Here is a 22,796-nt window from a genome sequence, read left to right on the forward strand (position 1 = left end):
CTATTGCCTTTTTAATGTGATAATTGAAACTTTTAAAAGGGTCTTCTGAGTTGCTTAAGTTGATCGTGAAATTGTTATCAAGAAGATAGGATTTTACTGACATACTGTTGATGATAGGTCTCGTAATCCGGGATTTGGTTCTATTATTAAAACATTTTTTTAAGTTGTTCTTATAATCAACAATAAGTATATTATGGTCACTAAGTGGATCATCAATATTCGATATAGTAGTCTGAATGTTTTGCCTATTTGATAAGATGTGATCTATTAAGGTGCAGCTTGTATCAGTGACTCTCGTGGGAAATGTTTTGTTATGTATTGAAAAATTGTAAGATTGTAAGATGTTGCAAAAATTTAATGAAGAGTGTGTGGATATGGATATGTCAATGTTAAAGTCTCCGAATATTAATGTATCTTGTCTACTTTCGTTCAGTATTTTTTCTAGATGTATTAGAAAATCCTGCATATTTGTGTTGGGTTTTCGATAGATAGCATAGATGTTAACTGGTTTCCTATCACTGCTACTAAGCGTTATACCTAAAAAGGAATTTTCATTTGAGAAATTTTCAATAATTGCACACTTCATAGTATCAATCACATATATTGCTACGCCGCCTCCTCCTTCGTTGGGGCGAGAAGCAAAAACACTTTTGTAACCATTCAGGGAGTAAAACTTTTCCTCTCCAATCTTAAGCCACGTTTCCGTAATGACGAGCACGTGTACAATGTACCGCGAACTTCTTACTTTTTCTTCGATCTCATCAAACTTATTACGGATGCTTCTCGCGTTCATATACATTATTCGTAGACAGTTCGTCACGGGATTATAATTCTCGATGGTGAGGCACTTATGCTCATGTATGTTACACTCCATAATCTATAGTTGCAAGGTCGTTCTTGAGTGCAGCGATGTAGGCCGGGCAGTTGTCCCTATCTCCAGTTGAGTGATCAGCAGGCTTACCAAATCTGGTGCATGTCGCGCAAACTGGTTTGATGGTGGAATTTGGGCAGGACTCACCAGTATGATTCTGTTGAGCACAATGTCCACATGTGGGTTTGGTATCTCTGCAATACTTGTATGAGTGACCAATCATGTAGCATTTTCTGCAGACAGTAAGGCCAATAAAATCTCGGACGCGGCAAATAGTCCAGCTTATAAATACTTTCTCTTGCTCGACTAGAAATTTACGCACGGTAGCGGGTACTGCGTAGATACGGTGACAAGCGTTACCTGTGCGAGCACCAGCCAGGTGACTTAGTTTACAGCCTGCAATAGTTTCTTCAATGTCTTCAACGTTGGGAATACCAGTGAGAGCCATCCTTAAAAAATCTTCGTCGGTCAGGTCCCGGGGAACATTAAAGAATATCAGTCTCGGTAGACGCTTTGACGGTAGTCGGGCCTTCAGTTTGCTCGAGTTGTCGAAGCAAGGTGCATTTAATAGCTTTTGTTGTTCGCCCGTGGTTGCCGTATTGATCAGGATGCCTTTATTTCTTATTTTTTTTATTCCCGTGACCCGAACGCCTAGTTCAGATGGCCGAATTGTATCTTCAATCATTTTTTTCGTACCGTCACTGTCCTTTGTGGCGTCCGCATCCGTTGGAAAGATGCAAACGGCAGGTCTTGGTGGTCCGACGCGATGTCCTTGTTGAGTGATTGGTGGGGGTTGGTGAGCATCATATGGCTGTTTTCGGGCGATGTCAGCAAAAGAGAGGGTAGCCTCCGTTGCCACTGCCACTCTCCGCATTACAGGCCCGAGATCAGACTCTAATTGTATGATTTTTTGCTCAAGGTGCCTTTTTTCCCTCTTCTCGTGGCGTATTTTTATTTCTGCCATTCTAAGTTGTGCTGTAACTGTAGCTAAATCCGCACGCATCGTCTCTCGCTCCAACAACAGCTGAGATACGGATCTGAAAACTTCCGACACGTTTCTAGCGATCCTCAGCTGCTGGTCTTTTGAGACCTTAGATTGCTTCTCTGCTAACACAAGTTGAAGAGCTGTCAAATGTGCTTGGGTTTCATTGAGCACATCTACTCCTGAAGCGCAAGGATATTCCGCTTCGGTGACGTCCGAGCCTTTGGATGACGTAACCGAGCTGTTTTCATCCGCATCCTCAATCGTGACGCACTTTCCTCCTATATCCTCTGGACTAGGAGACATCATGGTGCTTATGTGTCGTTTTTTAGGACGATTCATTATTAAACACTACTTTATAAGGACACATAAAAAAAAAAACAATGTTTGAAACAAAGTATTAGTTCTGTTCAGCTTTGCGCCTGAAAATTCGTAGGTGGGCAATCGGTCTAGCTCTATGTAAATCAAAACAAAAGTCGCCGTATCGAGTTTTTATATCACGATTTTTTTTAATATTTGCACTAATTGAGCACAAATAACTTTAAACAGTTTATCACTATGAATGTATCTACGAAATCCACTATCGGTTTTACCGAAAAGTTTCTGTTTTATTCACGAAATTATCGGATATGTTTTTTTGTAGGTTCTGGATAATTTTATTTAAAAGAAAAAATACACAAATGTATACTAAAAAGTATTTTGCGAGATAAGAGTAATCTCTTTCGACGCACAATTGTCACTTTAAAAGGATTTAATACAGAGAATTTAGATAGTTTCGATTGTAAACAAGGGGTATCACAAATTCACAACACAAACGCAACCAATAGGAGCCCTGAATGGTGAGCTCATAATTAAAGCGGCCAATCCGCGCACTTTATCCGTTGTACACAACACTTTGGTTTGGGATGCAGTGAATTTTATAGTTTATATTATTAAAAAAACAATGGTAAAATGTTAAAAAGTCACTGGAGAACACTACCACGTGTTAAACTTTCGTTGTTTTTAACGACGATTACGTTTTATCTTCCGTCGGATTTATTATAAAGTTGTTTACTATTATTAACGATAGCTTGACAGAGCACGACGCTTCGCTTCGTAGGTACTCGTAGAACTCTCTAGTGCCAATTTTTGCAACATTAATATTTATTTTCTCCTTACTATCCACGCAATCCATCTCCACTCTTCAGTCTCTGCTCCACTGACTCCTGGCATTTGGAACTCTTTTCTGGCCATGTCGTAAAATAAAGTAAGTACTTAGTTATAAAATGTCGTCGCTAATTTTGTTCTTCCTGTCATCTGAAGACTTGAATACTAGATGACATCAGAAAGAATTTGTTTGATTGAGTTTGGAACGCGGAACTTTCGTTCCCACTGCAAAACTTTCCATTGTTGATGAAGATGATGTATTTCTAAGGACGGGTTGTTTCGGAGAATTTGAACAATTCTTCAAATTTCAACGTTAATTTTTGGGTTCTGTGAAAGTCCAATTCAAGTTCTGTTGTTAAATCATTATAGGCTAGTTGCTTGACAAAACTGAAATATAACCAGAACTTGAAAAAAACTCTCACAGAACTTGAAAACGAACGTTGAAATTTGATGAATTGTTCAAATTCTCCGAAACAACCCGTCCTTAGAGTTGATATTGTCATTTATTACTTACCAAAGGAAGTATACTTGAACCCAGAGCACCGTCCCTGCAAGACGAAGGTTCTGGGTACCCAGATGTCCCAAATGTGCCCATATCAGATGTTTCTGTTTCTAATTTTCGTTTGAGATTCGCTAATATTATCTTCAATAATAACTTATTATTTTGGTAATTAAAAATGGGTAAAATCTTTTCGAACTTTATTTTTCTCTCTTTCATTCGTTATTTATTTCAAATCATAACTTTTCTCCAATCATATAAATATAGGTAGATGCAATGTATCATATATTATATTATGGAATAATTAAACGATTGTAAAAAGGAAAGGTAGTATTGGTTGATTGAGTTCTCTTCGTTGTCCATTGTACTTAATCCCAATTAGACATGAGGTGGACTTTTCATTCTGGAAAAGTCCTAGCCGGCAGCTTCCGGACTACACTTGTTCATCTACTTGTTACTTCAAAATTAGTTCTCTTCGTTGTACATTGTCCTTTATCCCAATTGGACATCAGGTGGACTTTTCATTCTGGAAATGTCCGAACAACTTTCGGAACTACTACTAAATTGTGTCTTTTGACATTTGTACATTATTCACTGTCCATTTGGACAATGCTTTGTCCCACACCTGTTACAACATAGGTTTTTGCAATTTTTCACTTTTCAGATTTTTGGAAAGATCATTAAAAACGAATAATTCGCACAGCCACGTGTACGGTACTTGTAAACTAAAAACACGCAAACGTATTAATAGTACACGTGTGCCTTTGTGCTTTTGGATACATGTTTTGGACAATAAACGCCTGGTGTCAGGTTTCACACCCTCCATCCATCAATTTGTCTAATTACGCTAATTCACACCCATTGCTCCACTAGAAATATCATTTTCTCTATCTTTACACGGAGGAAACTTACTGATATGAAACACTGTTAATTAATTAAAAATCCTGTTAAATTATTCTTTTTCCTGTTAAATAGGATACTGATACTGTCGCATTACGTTATGACATGTATTCGGAAAAGAAAACGTGTTCTCGATTCCGAATGACTAATATTTTATCACGAAGTTCTCACTTTTTTAACAGGATCATTTTTCTCCGTGTAAATAGTTATATTTCCCCTCGTCTTGGCACATTATAGCATTGCTGTTTTGCCACTTATTTCGAATAGTATTTGTATTTGCCAATGAAAAGTTTCCATTTCTGCAATTTCTCTAAGGTACACTTACTTGCGAGAAATTCAGTTTGTATTGTAACCTTAAACTCGACTTGAACGGCTTCTGTGATGCGTGTCAGTTCGTCAGTTGCTGTTATTCTAGGAATCTAGGGGGAAATTACGTCATGCAAACGTGGCCATTCCAATGTATGCTTATATTTATCTCACTAGAACGCTGATGAGGATATATATTTATATGTATTTATATTTTTTAAATATTTAAAAAAAAATTACAAAAAAAATTGTAATTATTTTAGCTAATTTTATACATAAGATAAATACCAAAATAAAGTTAGGTTTGTGTGTATGGGGGATGTTTCATTTTATTCGTTATTTTTTTTTGTAACGTGCCAAAGTATTCTGTTTATATTTTCAGTGTGTTTTTTATGTAATGTGCCAAAGTATTCTGTTTATATTTTCAGTGTGTTTTTAAACGTGAAGTGTAAAATCTCCGTTGTTATTTATATTTCGAACTCTTTCTAGTAATGAAGTAAAAAAAATAATCCAAGATATTTATAGCTTAATTGCCCCATTGATTGATATTATTTTGGTATTTCAAATATGCTCAAGTTACCTATATTTATGCCCACCATAACAATCTATAATCCTGTCTCGTGATTGACCCATTTTAAGAAACTTAAATACGGGTTTCTTGTATTTGATTTTGTTTTATTTTGTGGCTAATTTTTAAAGCGCCATTTTTGTTCAATATCACCTCAAGACTGCTCAATCTTTGAATTCGGTTACAGGTGAGTAGTCTAATTTTAATTACGTAACAGGAGTCGATAACTGCAAGGAGATATGTGTTAATTCCGTACGCCCCATTCATCATTGTCTCAAGTATCCTCTCTCTCTCTAGTTCAACAATTTTAACCCAAATCCACACATCGCTTTCAACTTCTGCGACCCGCATCCTTGTAACAAATTCCGATACGAAGAATAAGATTTTCAATTAACAATGGCTTACCGGTAAACTAACACAGATCGGAGAAACAATGTATCCGAAGACAATCGAGGCTCATCGCAAAACGGTCGACCAACGGCCATCATTATTTATAAGTTTCCCGCTCCTTTTTTGTAAATTTTCCATTCTCTTTTTCATGGAGGTACATTCACAGCGTTGACATTTATCACGGAAGCCATTACGTTTCATCAAGTTTAAAACATACCGCTGATAGCTCCGTTGTAAGCTCTCCCTCTTTCTCACAAACGACACGTGTAGCAGAAAGAGAGATTTAAAAATATATCCCGCAGACGAAAAACATTACAATTGCGCCAATTACATGCAGTAATGCCTGTTTAAATCAAGGAAAATTTGCGTACTTGATACACATGATTCTAATGTTTTCCGGGCATCTAAAACATCTTATTATTTATCATCTAAAACCTTGCCGTAGCCGCTTCCGGGTCCCCCGGGGACAGCCCAAATCGTCATGACCTTTGTTACGCCACTAACCGAGGAATAGTTTACTTTGCAAAAAATAATTCACGAATTTGGTAATCTAGTATTTACACAACACACATTTTTAGATTGCGTTTCTTAAGTAATTATTATTGGGTAGGTACCTTACTGTACGACTTGCTTCATACCCTGTTTAGTTATTCTTTCCTCATTGTTAATTTCTTATGTACCGGTTTTTTGGAGTTCGGCATGTTTGTCGGAAACTTCCTTTAAACATTGCATTGTTTTGTTTATGTAATTATGAGCATTCTCTTGTTTTTGGAATGTAAGTACGTAATAATGTTGAATTCATTATTAATGTACACGCGTGTTCGCGAGAGCACGAATGAGTTGCAGTGCACGTCAAAATCAAAAAATGAACGATAATTAGAAATTTTGTATTGAATAATAATGGTAGATATCATTGCACCCCCAATTTGGGAGATGTTGTGACATTGGAGAATTTCACGAGGGGAAGAAAAGAGAGAAAAGGTTTTGGATGTAGGTACTTACTGGGTATTATTTTGATTTGTCAACTAAACATAGTTCTGATTGGAGCTCTTTCCACTAAAATCCACTGTCGCTTAGTAAAAATGTGTTAAGGTCTAATGCGCAATCAGTTGGTGCAAAAGTCGCAATCATTTGAAGCGTATACAAGCCATTTGCGCATTTTACAGTTTTGCCGTGCATGCTTCTTTATGCAAATTTAGTTTGCGCAAATTAACGTTCGTGCAAACTGTTTGCGCGGTAACGTGCATGCTTGCTTGGGAAATAGGAGTTTTTGCAAGTAAGATTGAGCGTGTAGACGAACCTCTAGTTTGAAAATAATTTTAGGTCAATTTTGGTCAGCCAGATTGGACGTCCCTCTCCTGTTTTTTCCTTGGTTTTTGGCGTAAACGTCAGACTTGAGAAAAACCAAATGGTAACCAATTAATACACCACATTTTTTATACAAACAAAAAAACTTGTAATGCGCCCATGTTGTAATTTTTCTGAAAGATCCTGCACAGATGATGGAGTAAATATTGAACTATGTTTCACATGTAGTCGTTAGTATGTATGTGTTTATGTCGATTATAGGTGTCGCCTTGTCCAGTCTGCTGTCCAGTAAAGTCACACGACACCCGATAGCGGCCACTCTCTGAGGTTATGTACCCTTCACTTCACTTCCTAACCTTTAATGAGGTCACCCTCGCAAATGAACAATCAGATTTATTCGACATCAGCTTTCGTACCCGGTTTCACTCACACATTATATTCCTAGTTGCGTTGTATCGTATACAATTGACTGAGTGTAGCTAAGTCCTGTTTTAACTCTACCGCTTTGCATTTCATCTGTTTGTATTTTTTTGTGGTTTTTGATGGTAGCCGTCTTTGATGGTTTATTTTTATTTTACCCGAGTGCAATAGCATTGCGAGCTGTCAAATCGGAGTAATGAACATTACGCGAAGTCTACTTTTCACAGAACTTCTTGTTTTATTATTATATTTTTAAAAGAAAGACATATATTCCCGGGTTACAAAAAACCTTACACGATGCCGATCACAACTGCCTGGTATTGTGACTAGACAGAGTAGTGTAGTAAGCTTCTTGACTGTATTGTCACAAGTTCAGATACAAATGTATTCATTTTATATCATTTTGATTCATGCAGAGTCAATGAGATCACTTGAATATTGTATGTTTGTACCTAATTTCAGAATGGAAGATACTTTACTCTTAGTATCGCCGTGGTAAGAGATCTATTCTGAATTGAAAGATTGCTTTAGCTGTGTTTAGTAACAAGATTTGAATACCTTCCAACCTCACTCTTTTTCTTCAGCCTTACAACTTGCAACATTCCATAAGTTGCAGTTGTCATAGATCCATTTTAAAATTACACAGCATAATTTTGGATGTGGGGTGATTTGAGTATAATTATTATATTTTCAGTATATATAATGAATGTATGCCGCCGTTCTTACAGTAGTTAGTGGTGTTATAGTCAGCATGGTTGCCTTTCAAGCAGTTAATCGGGGTTCGATTCTTGACCGTGACAATTGTTATTTTTATATTTTTGATATTTTTGTGTATCTTGTTATTCTTTCTTTAAAAGATATAAAATATATTCAGGTGGCTGCTAGCTACTCGTAAAATAAATAAAATGATTCGATCCCCTCCAAAAAGACGTGTATTTTAAATATTAAAGACGCTTTCGAAAATCGACGCTTTTCTCATCAACATAAATCTTATCTCTGATCTGTTCATTCATCTTCTCTTTCTCACATAAAACCTTAAGTGCTCATTGTGTGTGAGAAACTTAGAAAGCTGATATATTCACAACATCCCCACACATCATTTGCTGAATCTAGTTAATTAGGTATAGAGTAACCATCATTGGAATCATCTCACTTATCGTGTGAATCGTCACACCGCCTACTTGCCACATAAACTTCTTCTTCTTCTTGTTGTTAGAATTGATAGCATCGGCTAAATCGGAAAGTTCTGAGCGTTGTTATCACCCACGAGGAAATAAGCCAAGTTACGTAAACTACTACAAGATGAATGCTTTTCGCTAGATTTCTAATGGCTTCATTAAGTCTAAAGTTAAAGAAGTTAAAGTTGTTTGGTAATGCTGTTACGAGTTTCATTGCTTTTCCACATTATTTTATGTAACTATGTTGACTTATTACCAAATGAGGCTAACACCCCCCTCGAGCCACATATGACCGGCGTCCATACATAATAAAAGTATTTAAATATTTTTCTATCACGCAGAATTACGTTTTGAGGGGTTAGATAGCGAAATAATTATTTTTGTTAGTTTGTCTCAAATATATATATATAATGGTGTCACGAATAAAATCATATAAGTAGCCTAAGTAAAGAATTAATTTGATAAAAATTATTTATTATTTTTTTTCGCTTAATGTAGGACGAGATTAAAAGTGAAGTTTCAATTTTCTTACAAATTTCCTAAAGGAATGTGTTTTCAAAGTATCGTGTTTTGTAATTTTTTTTAACGTTTGGAGTTTAAATAAAGATTTTTTTGACATCATTTTTCATATTATTTCTTCGATAATCGCTTTTCGTGACTTCATTTTAATTTATATAAAAAAAAATTACTTTCTAAACACCACTATTTAATTAAAAGGGATCATTTCAAAATTCGTCAAAAAGAAAATTAACCTAAAATTTATAAATAGACAAATACATGAATATAAAAGATAATTTTATTTAGTTTCTAAAAAATTATGTTTTAGTGAAAAATCAAAAAGAAAAAGAATAATATAGCCCATTTAAAATACATCTGAAACATTTTGAAAATACCTCTGGGCAAAAAACGGCTGTATTTCGTGGCAAATTTATAATCGAGTTACAACTTAACGACGCTTCACATTACCAAATTCACGTAAAAGTGTTGGCAAAACTGATTCAATGTAAATTTATGTTTAAAAATGCCGGTAATCTATAATGCACATCTGTTGCCCAACCATAAATATTCCATTTTCTATCCATTTAAATCTGCTAACGTCGAAATACCTTATAATTAACATCCTAATAATTACATAACTTAGTCGACTAAGATTGTCGTTTACCTGAATTTGGTTTTTGTACTATGGTCCTTGCTGTGAAATGAACTGATGGTGACGGTTAGCTGCCCACTTTTGAATAACTGTAGCAATGTTACATTTGCTTACCTTTCCAGGTGAAGATGACTCCAAGTTTGGGGATTACAACCTGTATAATATTAGGTACGCGTGTCAAGTCACGCTTTAAACCACTCTTGAATTTACCCTAGCACTTACTCTAGTACCCACGCATTTTCCCATTCTCCCTGTCAATTTGAATGGTCATTAAGTCGTCATTATTATCTTTCGAAAGAAATGTTGTAACTTGTGAAACCTAATATGGCGTAGTGAATCGATTGAATCCATCATTTTTACATCACTCAACTGAAAGAGAGAAATCATTTCGGTAAATCCAAAGAAACAACCTTAATAATGGTCAATTTGGTGAGCGCTCCGCTACTACCAAGTAATATTAGTAGTAGTAGTATGCAATGCAATTCAATTAAATTAACACCACTGAATTATCTACTGTGTGCAACATAATTATTTGAAAAAAACCACAAGTTACTTCATGAGTATGGCAGCAACTATCGTATATTAACTGCTGTAATGCCACCCCATTTCAAAGAAATGTCCGCGGGATTGCCACCAAAGTTAATAGAATGCATTGTCATCCAAAACGAATCTCTCTGTCGAGTTTCAGCTCGATCGGATGTCGGAAAGTAGGTTAATTTCTGCGTGCATTACCGAAAGCAAAAGTGAAATTCAAATATATGTATTTAATAAATCGTAGTGGATATATATGTGACATCTTCCTGAGTGGTGATGGAGGAACCAGCCGAGAAATTTACCTCACGACGCCTGAGTGGGAACCAGACGCGTTGCAAAATCAGCCACTTAATGGTCTTTTAGATTTGGTGTATTAAATAACAAAAACACTCATAGTACCATACGAATTCTCTTAAGTGAAATGTTGAGAAAGTGGGTTAAATTCACTTTTGCTTATTCTCGTTTGATATTGAGAATTGCATAATTATTAACCTATTTATTGACATCAAAGAATATGTGAGAAACATTTCGGAATTTATTTTTATTTTTATATTAACTCCACACAGGAGGCCCTGAAGAAAATAATTTCCCTCATGGCCTATGTCATCTTTGGGGATGCTGTGTGGAGGGTCTTTTTGTGGAGAGGAAGGAGTGAACATGGGTCTTGAAGAGTCCCATGTTGTAGGAGGGATGAAACACAGAGGCCGGCAGTTCGTTCCACAGCCGAGCTGTTGAACTTAAGAACGAATCGTAGAAGCGACCCGTTCTCATGTGACAAATGTCAACTGTGTACAAATGTTGGGCGCGCGTTTGGCGTGTATCCCGACTACGCACCGGTGCCGAAGGGATCAATGACGCTAGTTCCCCAGAGCATCTTCCATTGTAATACCGATAGAACAAGGACAGTATATCTACCTGACGCCTGTGCTCTAAAGATTGCAGTCCGTTTGTTAAGATTGGGGAATCTATCAAACGGACCGCCCGTTTTTGCACAGAGTCAAGGGTTTTTTTCAGGTATTTAGGGGCTCCGGACCAGAGATGGCTGCCAAATTCGACAGTAGGGCGGAATAATTAATTTAAAAAAAAAATAATAACAACGTTTAGTAAACAAGTCGGTTTTAGTTTCTCTCATTCGACTTCGGTTTCGTGACCTTATTCTCAAATCGATTTTACACCAGAACCGGTAGTTTGTGTTTGGAGCGTGTTTGCTTTGCTTCATAGAATATTCTTTTTAAACTTTACTGACCTTTTGCTACAAACTTCTGCAAAGGAAAAATCCACTCAGAACGAACTTTGACGTTGAGATGAGCGACTACGAGTAGATTCGTATCTAACGTGCCTTCGCCACAAAATATAACTGCCTACTTGTTGAAATAATATTACAAACATTTCGCACAATTTTTTTAAATAATTTATGCCGGGTGAAAGAGAAAGAAGAAATGGAAACAGAGATATGTAGGTTAGGTTTTCTAATTTTCCTCCTCATCTTATCGTGATTATTTTTTGGGTTGTTATGCCGTGTTGCGCTTCCTCCTTCCTTCATAAATTAGGCATATGGCATAAATTCACCTAGATTTTTAGAAAACCGTGTAAGGCCCCTAGGCCCCATAGTATAAGTGCTGAGGACTTATTTTTGTATTGATACCAGGGCGCCACTGGTCAAATTTTAACCCAAGCCTTTACTTTATTAAGCATTAAGAATTCATTCTCTTTCCTTGGAACGTGCTCAGTATGGAGCCATTGTTGTGTGGAGAAAATGTGGAGAAAATTATTTGTTGCTACTGTCATAATTATTTGCGATTTTTTTTTCTCTGTTAATTATATCTAGTTAAATTATCTATTATTGGTTGTCATAAAATTATAATATTATAAACGAAATGCACTATGTCAATTACGATTAGGTATCTTGATAATAGTTGATTCATCAACATTAAAATGTTCTGCCTCCGTTTATTTTCTTTGCTAATATTTAGTTATCTACTGCACCTATATAAGATTCACCACCAAAATATGTAATAATACCAATCTAATTGCTCTTTCATAAAAATATAAAATTTATCATAAGACTTGTAAAGATCTTTATCGTATCTAAATTCAAGATATTAAGTTATCGTTGGTTTATATAGTTTAGTAAATGTTGATTGATAATAAGCAATTTGACAGCATTGTACTAAATATTACACGAACTGATTGAATCGTGCGAAGTCATTTTTAATCTCTTGTACATCTTTATCAGTATCAATAATTTACCATGATATTTATTTTTGAATCATTGCGAGAGTAACGCTTTTACACTTAACGGTTTGGTCAGACGAAGCTGATTCAAGACCTTGGAATGCAAATTGACACTAATGGACGTTTTACAGGATGTTTTTTTATACCTATCCACATATGGAAACTATATCGCGATTCTTATTAAAATTCTATGCTTTACAATTTTACATGATCCATACAGATAGTTACCATTAGAGAAGAAATAGTATTTTGGAATGTTACCGAGTTATCAAAACTGGAAACAAATCGAACATAACCACACGGAGAAAAATGACGATTGTCAATTTCATTAAGAATCTCTTCAAAGTATTGGTAATTTCTTTTATAAATGGGATTGCAGGCCTTACGAATGAATTAACAGGTTTCTTGATAAAATTTTAGTAAATTACGAATATTTTTCCTTTACAACGATTCTTTTTATATCGTCACAATCAAGGCAAATTGATAAAACATTCTGAAATCGATGTGTTATCAATAATGCCTGTTAATTTGTCGTGATGGCAAAAATCTATTTCTCTCCGTGCATACACATAGATCACGATAGTTTCCGTCAGCAAATCATCAAAAATACACGCGGAATTAACACTGCCGTTCAGTAATACACATTCACAATTAGTAATAAACAGTCATGGTATTGTCTCGTTTTCACATTATAAATATAAAACAAAATAAACATTTCAAAATAATATAGTTACATAAAACAATGATAAACAAATAATGACCGCCATCTTAAACTGAACAAAAATCTGTACCAAAATAGAACACGTCCTTTATTGGTAAAATTTCCGTACTTCGCTTTCAAATAGCCCAAATTATTGAAATAACTCCAATAACAGTAGTTCCATTAATTATCTATAGTCGATGTATGAAAGGTTAAAATACTCTGTCTGTACTTAGGTTAGTTTATAATACTAATACTGTCCTTCAAAAGATTTAGGATGTATCCGAAACTAGTCGACATAGTGTCTAATTTATAAATTTTAATAAAGTGGATAAAGTCACCTTTCATTTAAAGCTAAAATGTTCAAGCCACAAAGTGATAGTGTGTTTAAGTTAAAGAAATAAGTACATAATGTTTGAAGATTTAGAGTAAATTTGTGTTGAACCCAGTGTTGCCGTAATGCATAATATAAAGTCATACCACAAAGTGATTGCTTTGAATGTAAATTGGATTATTTGAGAAGGCCCGAAATGCCCGTAGTTCAGAGTTGTTCTATCGTTCCGGTGAACCATTAGCATGAAAATCATCGGTATTGATTTCCGTGATGCAATGGTAGTCTCTTTTTGCTTTAATTGCGGGCACTTTCGATTTGAGGTAAAAACTGCACACAATTATTTTGTGCACTTTGCCTGTTTCGCAAAGCCCTTCGTGCGGAACGATTATTTTATATACGGATATTTTAGTTTTTGTAATGCTTGCGGAGAAGTTATTATTGGGTACTCGATTATGCCTTTCTGCCCAAAACGTTATATCAACCATATTAATTATGCTTTTCTTTGGCTCGAAGATTTTTTTTTTCATTTTAACTGTTTATTTTTTTCTACTTGCGCTTCTCGTGACAAATCACTTTGTTTAGAGATATTTGAAGCGTCTATTTTCTTCATCATAATTTATATTTATAAATCCTAGCCATTAATCAGCCCATTTTTTTATATTCTGTTTATTGTACGACAGATTCATCAACCATTTACAGTACAAGATTTCTCATTTTAAAATTCTTTACATTGGGAAAGATAGGTGTACAAAATAATTTCAAAAATGTTATAGACTAATTAAATATATCCACAGTTGATATTTAATTCGATAGCTCCATTCCTCTCGGCATGCTATGCTGTGCTATAAAATCTGTTCAGAGTGTGGTATCTGTAACAAGTCGTTGTGATGACGATGACTACGGCTGAAGTTTTCGTATAAGCCATAGCATTCCAAGAGGAATTGGCTTTATGCACTGCATTAAAACTAGTATTGCAAGTAAGTTCCATGCGTCCGCATAAATATAGAGTATATCTGAGGATTTTTATTTCGTTTGGTTGAGTATGTATTTTGGTTCGGAGTCCATACACCACCATCACACATCAGCTTGCTTCTTAATTAATATTTTTGATGCCGTAATTGGCTAGAAATATATTCCAATATGAACAGAACATTGTAATTTATGAAGTACCAATCTTCTTCTTTATGCCTGCACCTTGCCTTGTTTATATCCAATATTACGTGTTAGTTGGAGACTTACTGCACGTTCTCATACTGTATGACTTATTTACCGTTTTATAATCAATATATCAAAGGTAATCATGATCAATGACGTGCGACATAAAAAAAATATGAGTCAACAATAATATGCACGTCTTTTGATGTATACTTAACAATAAATTATCATCCACACTGTTCATAATGTACGTAATACAGACGTGCCCCATATGAAGTGCTCTATCTACAAATCTGTTCTTTTACAGGATCCGAGTTCTTTTTACAAGTAAATAAAGTGTTAAAGATATTTATCATTAATATATTATTATTCATACATAACCCGTATCATATGTCCTTGCTGAATGTTGTTTATTTTTATGTTATATTTAAGTATGAACGTGTATATTATTTTTTTTTATCCAAAAGGAACAGGATATTTTTCCGATGATTTTTCAGATATTTTTTTTTTTTTTTTTTTTTTTTTTTTTTTTTTTTTTTTTATTTATTCATAGATGTACATATATATTACAATACATTTCAAAATGATCCTTTGTCTGTCCAACTGGGAATGATACCCGTTTCAGGACAGCCAAATTGTATATTCAGTTCATAATATTTTTAACAAGGAAATAGTAAAAAGGTACAGTGAGATATGTTCTATCAAATATTTAAGATGAGAAAGAATACATACATAATTTAAAAATATATACAACAAAGAAAAAATAAGTAGGTGATCATGTGTTTCCAAAATTGCAATAATAACCTCAATAACACGAGTACGTTTAATCACAGTGCCCATAAATATACCAAACCACTCATACAGTGCCAAACTGCCGAAGCGCTGTGGTACGAGTCGAGTACCTATGTACATTAGGTACCTCTCGCTACCTTCCTGTAGTTGCAGGGGTTCGGAACTGTGGATTTTAATATTTTAGATAAGGAGTTAAGTCCTTTTTTTTTTTCAAAGAATTACTACATTTAATTACATCGATAATTGCATTCAGAAGACGATCACAATTTTGAAATTCTTTTCAGGTCTTTTTGTAGAACATAACAATTGCATTTTAGAAGTTACACAATTATTATTAACAATTGCATAATAGAGTTTCCACATTTTTAAATCAATATATGACATATTAGTTCACATTGTATTTATGACTATTTAATTTTTAGTAAGTACCATAAGTAAGTTATAGAAAAAAAAAACCCATTTATAAACCAGAATAAATTTATGACATATGAATATCCAATGTATTTGTATAGAGCATTTCAAGGGAATTTCAAAATTTATATTTGAAATGGCTAGTCGTTATTTTACAAGAATCAAAGAACACTCGTTATATCACAAGGATAATAAAAACAGAGCAATATATATATATATATATATATATACATATATATACATATACATATATATACACATACACACACACACATGTGTGTGTGTACATACACACACACATATATGCGTGTGCACATGTAACACACACACACATACATATACACACACACACACATATACATACATATATATACTTACATACATGTATATATATATATATTTTTTTTTTTGCATAACTTAGACTTTTTAGTACATATTAGGTATGTGAGATTGCGTTAGCATATGTTCGCTCTTGACTCTCCCCATGTCTAGAAGCCAATTGCTAACCCATTTCCGTAAAGTGCTTGCACTTTTCAGTTTCCATGTATCGGGTATGATGTTGAACAATTTAGGCCCTAAGTAGGAGTATTGTCTTTGGGCATGTGATGTGTTTATAGTAGGTGGAACCACTGGATTCCTCCCTGCATGGCGGGTGTTGTGGAGATGATCAATGGATGAATATTGGTGTCGGTGTTTTTGTGTGTGTAAAATAATTTTTCTTATGTATAGTTGCCGTACATCAAGAACTCGCATCTCTCCAAATAATAAATCACTGGGATACCTGAAGGGTTTCTTAAGGATGACCCTTAGAAGTGATTTTTGTGCTTTTGCGAGAGGGTCCATTATTGTTTTGGAACAGCCGCCCCATCCCAAGGATGCATATTCTAGCAAAGAGTTACACAATGCATGGTACATTTGTTTCAGATCTTTTACGCGAAGAATATTTCTAACAGACATGAATAGATGAGTAAGTTTTCTGATCTTTATGGAAGTTGAGACTATATGTTCGTCCCATCTCAGAGATTTATCTATCATGATTCCAAGATATTTTATGCTATCGACACATTCTAAGTTTAAGCAATTACAAGTGGTTTGGTCATTACAATGGTGTACAAGGATGTTGTGTATTTCTTTTGGTTTTCCTGCTTGTGTTGCACTGAAACGGAGGAATTTGGTTTTATCTAAGTTAAGAGTGAGGAGATTGTTGTCTAACCATTGTTTAACCTTATTTAAACCTACTTCTGCTTTACTGTGAACAGCATTCCAGCTTTTGCCTTCAAATAATAAAACTGTGTCGTCAGCAAAGGTGATGATGTGGTCAGCAAAGGAACTGTTACATAGATCATTAATATATATATTAAATAAAAGTGGTCCTAAAGTACTTCCTTGGGGTACACCGAATTTAATATTAGCTGAATCGCTTATAGTGTCGTTGATAAGCACTCTTTGGCTCCTGTTATCTAAATAGCTACACAACAGATTGAAGAGCTGTCCTTGTATACCAATGCGCTGTAGTTTTTTTAACAGAATTTTATGAGAGATAGTGTCGAATGCTTTAGCTAAATCCAGGAAGAGCGCAATGCATTTTGTACCTCTATCTATGTTATTAGAGATAATGTTTGTCAATTTAGCAATAGCATTTTCAGTGCCTAAACCAGGACGGAAACCGTATTGATTATTGGAAAGAATGTTTTTGTTTTCAAGGTATAGGGTGAGCCGATTCTTAACAATTTTTTCTATAATTTTAGACACAGAGTTGATCAAAGAAATAGGTCGGTAGTTGTTGATCTGTAATTTATCCCCATTTTTGTGGTGTAGAATAATGATTGATTGTTTTAAATGGTTGGGGAATTTTCCAGAGTTAAAACTTAGATTACAAATGAACGTTATGGGTGATACTATGGCTGGTTTTATAATTTTTAACAGGTTTGTAGAGATCTTATCTGGGCCACACGCATTGGATGACTTAAGTTCGTCAATAGTTTTCATCACTTCGTGTGTCGTAGTTCGAATGTTATCTATTTTATGCTCGGGATTACGGCCTGTTTCCTTAGCGAGATCAGTTTCAGTTGTGTTGATTTTATCGAGAATTTTTTGTGCCAGAGTGGTTCCCACTGACGTAAAATAGTTATTTGCAAAATTTACTATCTTTTTTAGGTCTGACGTGATAGTGTTATCAATGTGCAGTGATTTAATTTCAGATGATTTATTGATTTTGGTTTTAGTAATATTGCGAAATGCTTCCCATAGCCTTTTTGGTGTAAAGTTATTTTCGTAAATAATGTTTTTAAAATAGTTTTCTTTAGTTGAAATGATTAATTTTTTACACAAGTTCCTATACTTTTTATAGCGAGTTTGTAATATATTATTCTCTGGGCTACTTTTCGCCTTTTTGTGTAGTTGGTTCCTTCTATGAATTGATTTGACAAGGCCTGGGGTGATCCATGGTGTAAGTTTTAATTGTTTATTGGATATGAGTTTCTTACTAGTGTGTTTGGATATATAATCATGCAACTTGGTGATGAATTCCGTCATTGCTGAGTCAGTATCTCTTTGGTTTAGAACGTTTTCCCATTTTTCTGAATTTAAGTCCTCAAGTAGGTTAAGGTAGTTTATTCGAGGTATGTATTTAATTTTGGCTACGGTGGGAGACTTATTTTTAAGGCAGAGAGCTGTAGTGTAGTGGTCAGAAATTGTGGTGTGAATAACAAATGAGTCGCAATGTTTAATTTTTTTAACGTTAATGTGGTCAAGACAAGATTTACTTGAACCCTGTTCTCGAGTAGGGCTGTTAATTGTTTGCATGAATCCATTTTCCGTTAACAGACACAGATAATCATCGGATTGACGATGGTACTCAGGAATCGTGTTAATATTTAAATCGCCTAAAATTATTTGCCGTTCTAATTGTTTTGAGTTGTTGATGATTGATTGTAGGGAATTCAAAAAAGTGTCAATATTTTGGAAAGAGGGTGATCTGTAGATTGCGAAAATACATAAGTTATTGTTCAATACGATTTTCATACAGTTTGCTTGTGGTAGTGATATTTCATCGACTTGAGTTTGTAGACCATCTTTGATGTAAATTACAATTCCACTTGATTTATTTAAATTTATGCTAGTGTGATATTCTGAGTAATTATTAATTAATTTTGAGGTGTATTCTTTATTTATCCAGCATTCCGATAAGATTATTACATCGAATGCGTTATTGAATTGATCTAAGAAAATTAGGAAATCGTCAAGTTTAGATATGCTCCTAATATTCTGATGTATAATCTTTAGACTGTAGGAGCCCCAATCATAGTTTTTTAACTTATTCAAGCTATCAATAATATTCGAGGTACAGAATATACCTGAATGGTTACTAGTATCACAAGGTAAATCAAACATAATTAAAAGTTAGTTGACTGAAGAATATCAAACAGCGTTCAAATAATATGTTATTAAAATTAAAGACTATTCCCAATGTAGTTGCATAGATAGATGAGTATGGAAATAAGTTGACAGTCATTTGATAAAATAATGCGGAATGTTTAAAGTCGCTGAAACGTCGTGATAGCAATTTATTATATGTTGATGGTAACAAAATAATAACATGGTGTGTTCGTACAATTTTTTAGTGAAGTAATTAATTAACGCTAATCGTTTTACATCTTGGTAGATAGTACATTGGGGACTGATAGCTTCGCTGCATCGCCGAGTTAACGCTTTGTTGCATATACCTGCCAACGAGCGAGACGGTACATACCTCGAAATTTTGATTCTTTCCGTTGTATTACATCGCTGCAAGCTTGCTTTCATCAGATATGCATATTGCATTAGAACCTGTATCGCGTCTAACATAAATCTGGCCCGCACGTGTCCACGTGAACCGGTACCCCTTCCCTTTCGCTTCTTGTCTAGCCTTCCAAAATAGTTGCTTGCCCCGAAATGTCAGCTGCTCGGAAACGTAGATTCTAGAAGTCGGTCCAGCAATACCAATGTTAGAGGTATTTAATTTGTCTTCCAAATTCGGGTTGTTTTTGTTAAATGTTTTCACATCCGCTAACAGTTGTTCCTTGGCCATATTCGATTTGAGTTTGATTATTATTTCTCTCGGATATTTGTTATTTATTTTTTTTGCTCCTCGATGAATAGCGTCTATGTCTTTGGTTTGGATGTTGGACTTAGTTTTTTGGCATATGTTAAAGATGACGTCTTGTAATATTTCTCCTTTATTTTCCGGGATTCCTCTGATTTCTAAGTTGTTGGCCATTAGAGCTCTCTCTTGGAATTCAAGACGGTCCTCCAGTACATTAACCCTGGCTTCCAAATCTATGTTCTTTTTTGTAAGTACCTCGTTCCTTGATTCAATTTCACGGATCCTGGCTAGGAAGTCCTCGTATTGCGAGCTCATAAATTGAATGCTTTCTAAGATTTTAATGTTTTGTTCCATGATGTCATTTTGTTTCCTTTCGAGATTGGATGTCATATCCATGACTAACCCTTGCAGATCTTCTAAGTTTGTTTGGGCCTGAGCGGTGATCGTCGGTCCTTTATTGTTCATTTTTCTACCTGGCTCCAAAGGTTCGTTACCGCTAATTGTCTCCGCTGTGCTAGAAGTGGCCGCAACTGCTGTCTTCGAATGTTTGCACTGTTTGCATTTCAGTAGCGCACGTCGTTCCTGAGTGAGCCTACGGTAACTGTACTCTGTTATTCCTCCACAGGCGAAATGAAATGATCCTTTGCACGCAGAGCACACAAAAATTGACTCTTCTGTTATAACTGGATCCGGGCAAATATTGCAATGCATTTTATAAGCAAATTTAATTACTACCTGCGTTACACCTTAGTGATATTAAATTATATTTTTTGTTTTTGCTGATTACACTCCGTAGGTACGGTAAATCACTAATATGAAGTTTATAGATTTTAGTCCTTGGTGTCACAAACTGCAATCACTATCGTTAACTTTCCGGTTTTTGTGTTTTGTCACTTAGTAATTATTTTAACGCAGAGCAAAAATATTATGACTGTTGTACTTTTGATGATATACATATTATGTTGCTATTTTTTTATGTATTTTCAAATATTTCTTATATTTTAGACATTGGAAATTTATTGTAACTACACTTACTGCTTTTGATCAGTTTTATTGTACCTTTATTATTTTTAAATATCAATTAATAGACTAGCTCCCCGAGCTAGTAAGCCTGTCTAACCAATAAGATCCGAGAATATTTCTCAATTAACTTAATAATTAAATTAATTGGTTAAGAATGTTATAATTTTATGAATATTTATATAAATATTATACATCGGATGTGTCGACCTTAAGATATAGTCTTTGTCTGTTTATTTGCATTCTTTCGTCTTTTACACATTACTTATGTCTGATTTTCCTCTTTACAGATCAATTTCCCCTCCCCCTGTCATGATGGCGCCCAGTGTATTCCAGAGGACCAAATCTCCCCGCCAATCTCCAGTCTCACATAAACTACAGGTATTTTTATACTAAAAGTCCTGTTTTCATTCGAGCGCTTTGTTAGTGTGTTCCGCGTCCGGTCAGTCCTGTCAAGATGGTAGCCGTGTTGGATAGTACATTTTTGCTCCGCCAGAGTTACTCACGTACTGTTCAAGGAACTACCTACTAGTTTACTTCAACTAAACATGTCTGTAACTATTATAAAATATGGTATATTGTCCTCTACGCTAGCAGTTCACCTGCATTGTGGAGGACAAATATATCATTAAATCGGGAGATACTTTGTCTTTTAAATATTCTTAACTATGAAACATAAATCAGTTTTCTTGTTCAACTCATTTTTCTTACATTAGCTCCTCACTAGAGGCTCTAGAGAAAAATAATTTCCGTTAGGGTCTATGTCATCTTTGGGTATGCTGTGTGGATGTTTTTTTTTAGGAAATGATGGAAAGGAGATCTGGGAAGGAAAAAGGTGTGAGGGGTAGGAATCTGGGGGTCAGTGTGTCCAAGATTGACGGACGTTTGAGTTCATCCCTCCCACTGCGGTGCAAGGTGATGGGTCGAGAGAATCCGGCTAGAGAGGTCAAAAGGTCTCCCTCAACTAGTCTCCCGATCCGGCCCACCACGTAGAAGGTGGGCAAACGCGTCCGTCGTCGAGACTTACACAAACCTCACCCCACGAACCGGTACCTCTGCAAAGTCATTAAACGTAACAAACCACTTGGGGTGACATGTGGCAGGATTGTTGGTTATCAAATTAATGGTACCCGGGGCGGCGGTACCCATACCCCATATTTTTAACACCTGAAATCGATTAAGAATTTATATGTCAGCACTGCTTTTTTCAGCATGAAACTAACATTTTTTGGTACGACGTACATTAGAAATATAATTTTAACTCACGAAAAGTAAGAAACTATACAAAACTATGTAATTTGTTTCGTAATGTTCTGTTATTCAATTATTATCGTCCCGCAAATAATAATTCATAAATTTAAATCTTAAACGATCAATGCTTTCGTTAATTACGAGACACCTTTTTATGCAGGAAGTACAGCTAAAAATCTCCTATTGCAGCATAACTCCCTAGAGTAACAAATTATTACTAAACTGGCCATGAAAAAAATGTATCTTGGGAAAACCACTTGAATATATTTTTTTACAATTTCCCAAATTGTTTTGATATTATTTCTCTCAAGGTTTGTCACGGGATCTGCATAAAGAATCTATGGTTTTAGGAGCCACTCGTTCACCGTGACTTATATGGCCATTGACCAAGCGTTATTATTTGTCTTCGACAATGTCCCCGAATGACCGGGTAATGCAGTGAATAATAATTTGATGATATTCCTCCCACCAACCTGATCCCAACGTGATTACCGTAAAATGGGGTGACTTTAATCAATTTTCAACTATGTAACTAAATAAGAGGAAAAAACTAGGTAATTCC

At 35.0% G+C, this 22,796-nt stretch overlaps 1 protein-coding gene across 4 annotated transcripts in view; it reads left to right on the top strand.

Moving 5' to 3' along the window:
• Nucleotides 1–22,796, top strand: part of nuf (rab11 family-interacting protein nuf) — a 220,132-nt gene that overhangs the window by 65,043 nt on the left and 132,293 nt on the right. For all 4 annotated transcript variants that reach the window (XM_089633096.1, XM_089633099.1, XM_089633098.1 and 1 more), the window contains exon 3: nt 21,274–21,364. In XM_089633096.1, coding sequence (XP_089489222.1) covers nt 21,296–21,364 — 69 coding nt within the window. In that variant the 5' untranslated portion in view covers nt 21,274–21,295. The remainder of the gene's footprint in view (nt 1–21,273; nt 21,365–22,796) is intronic.

The sequence above is a fragment of the Hesperophylax consimilis genome, chromosome 7 (assembly GCF_061612785.1).
Source record: "Hesperophylax consimilis isolate HC1 chromosome 7, BYU_Hcon_1.0, whole genome shotgun sequence".
NCBI classification, from domain to species: Eukaryota; Metazoa; Arthropoda; class Insecta; order Trichoptera; family Limnephilidae; genus Hesperophylax; species Hesperophylax consimilis.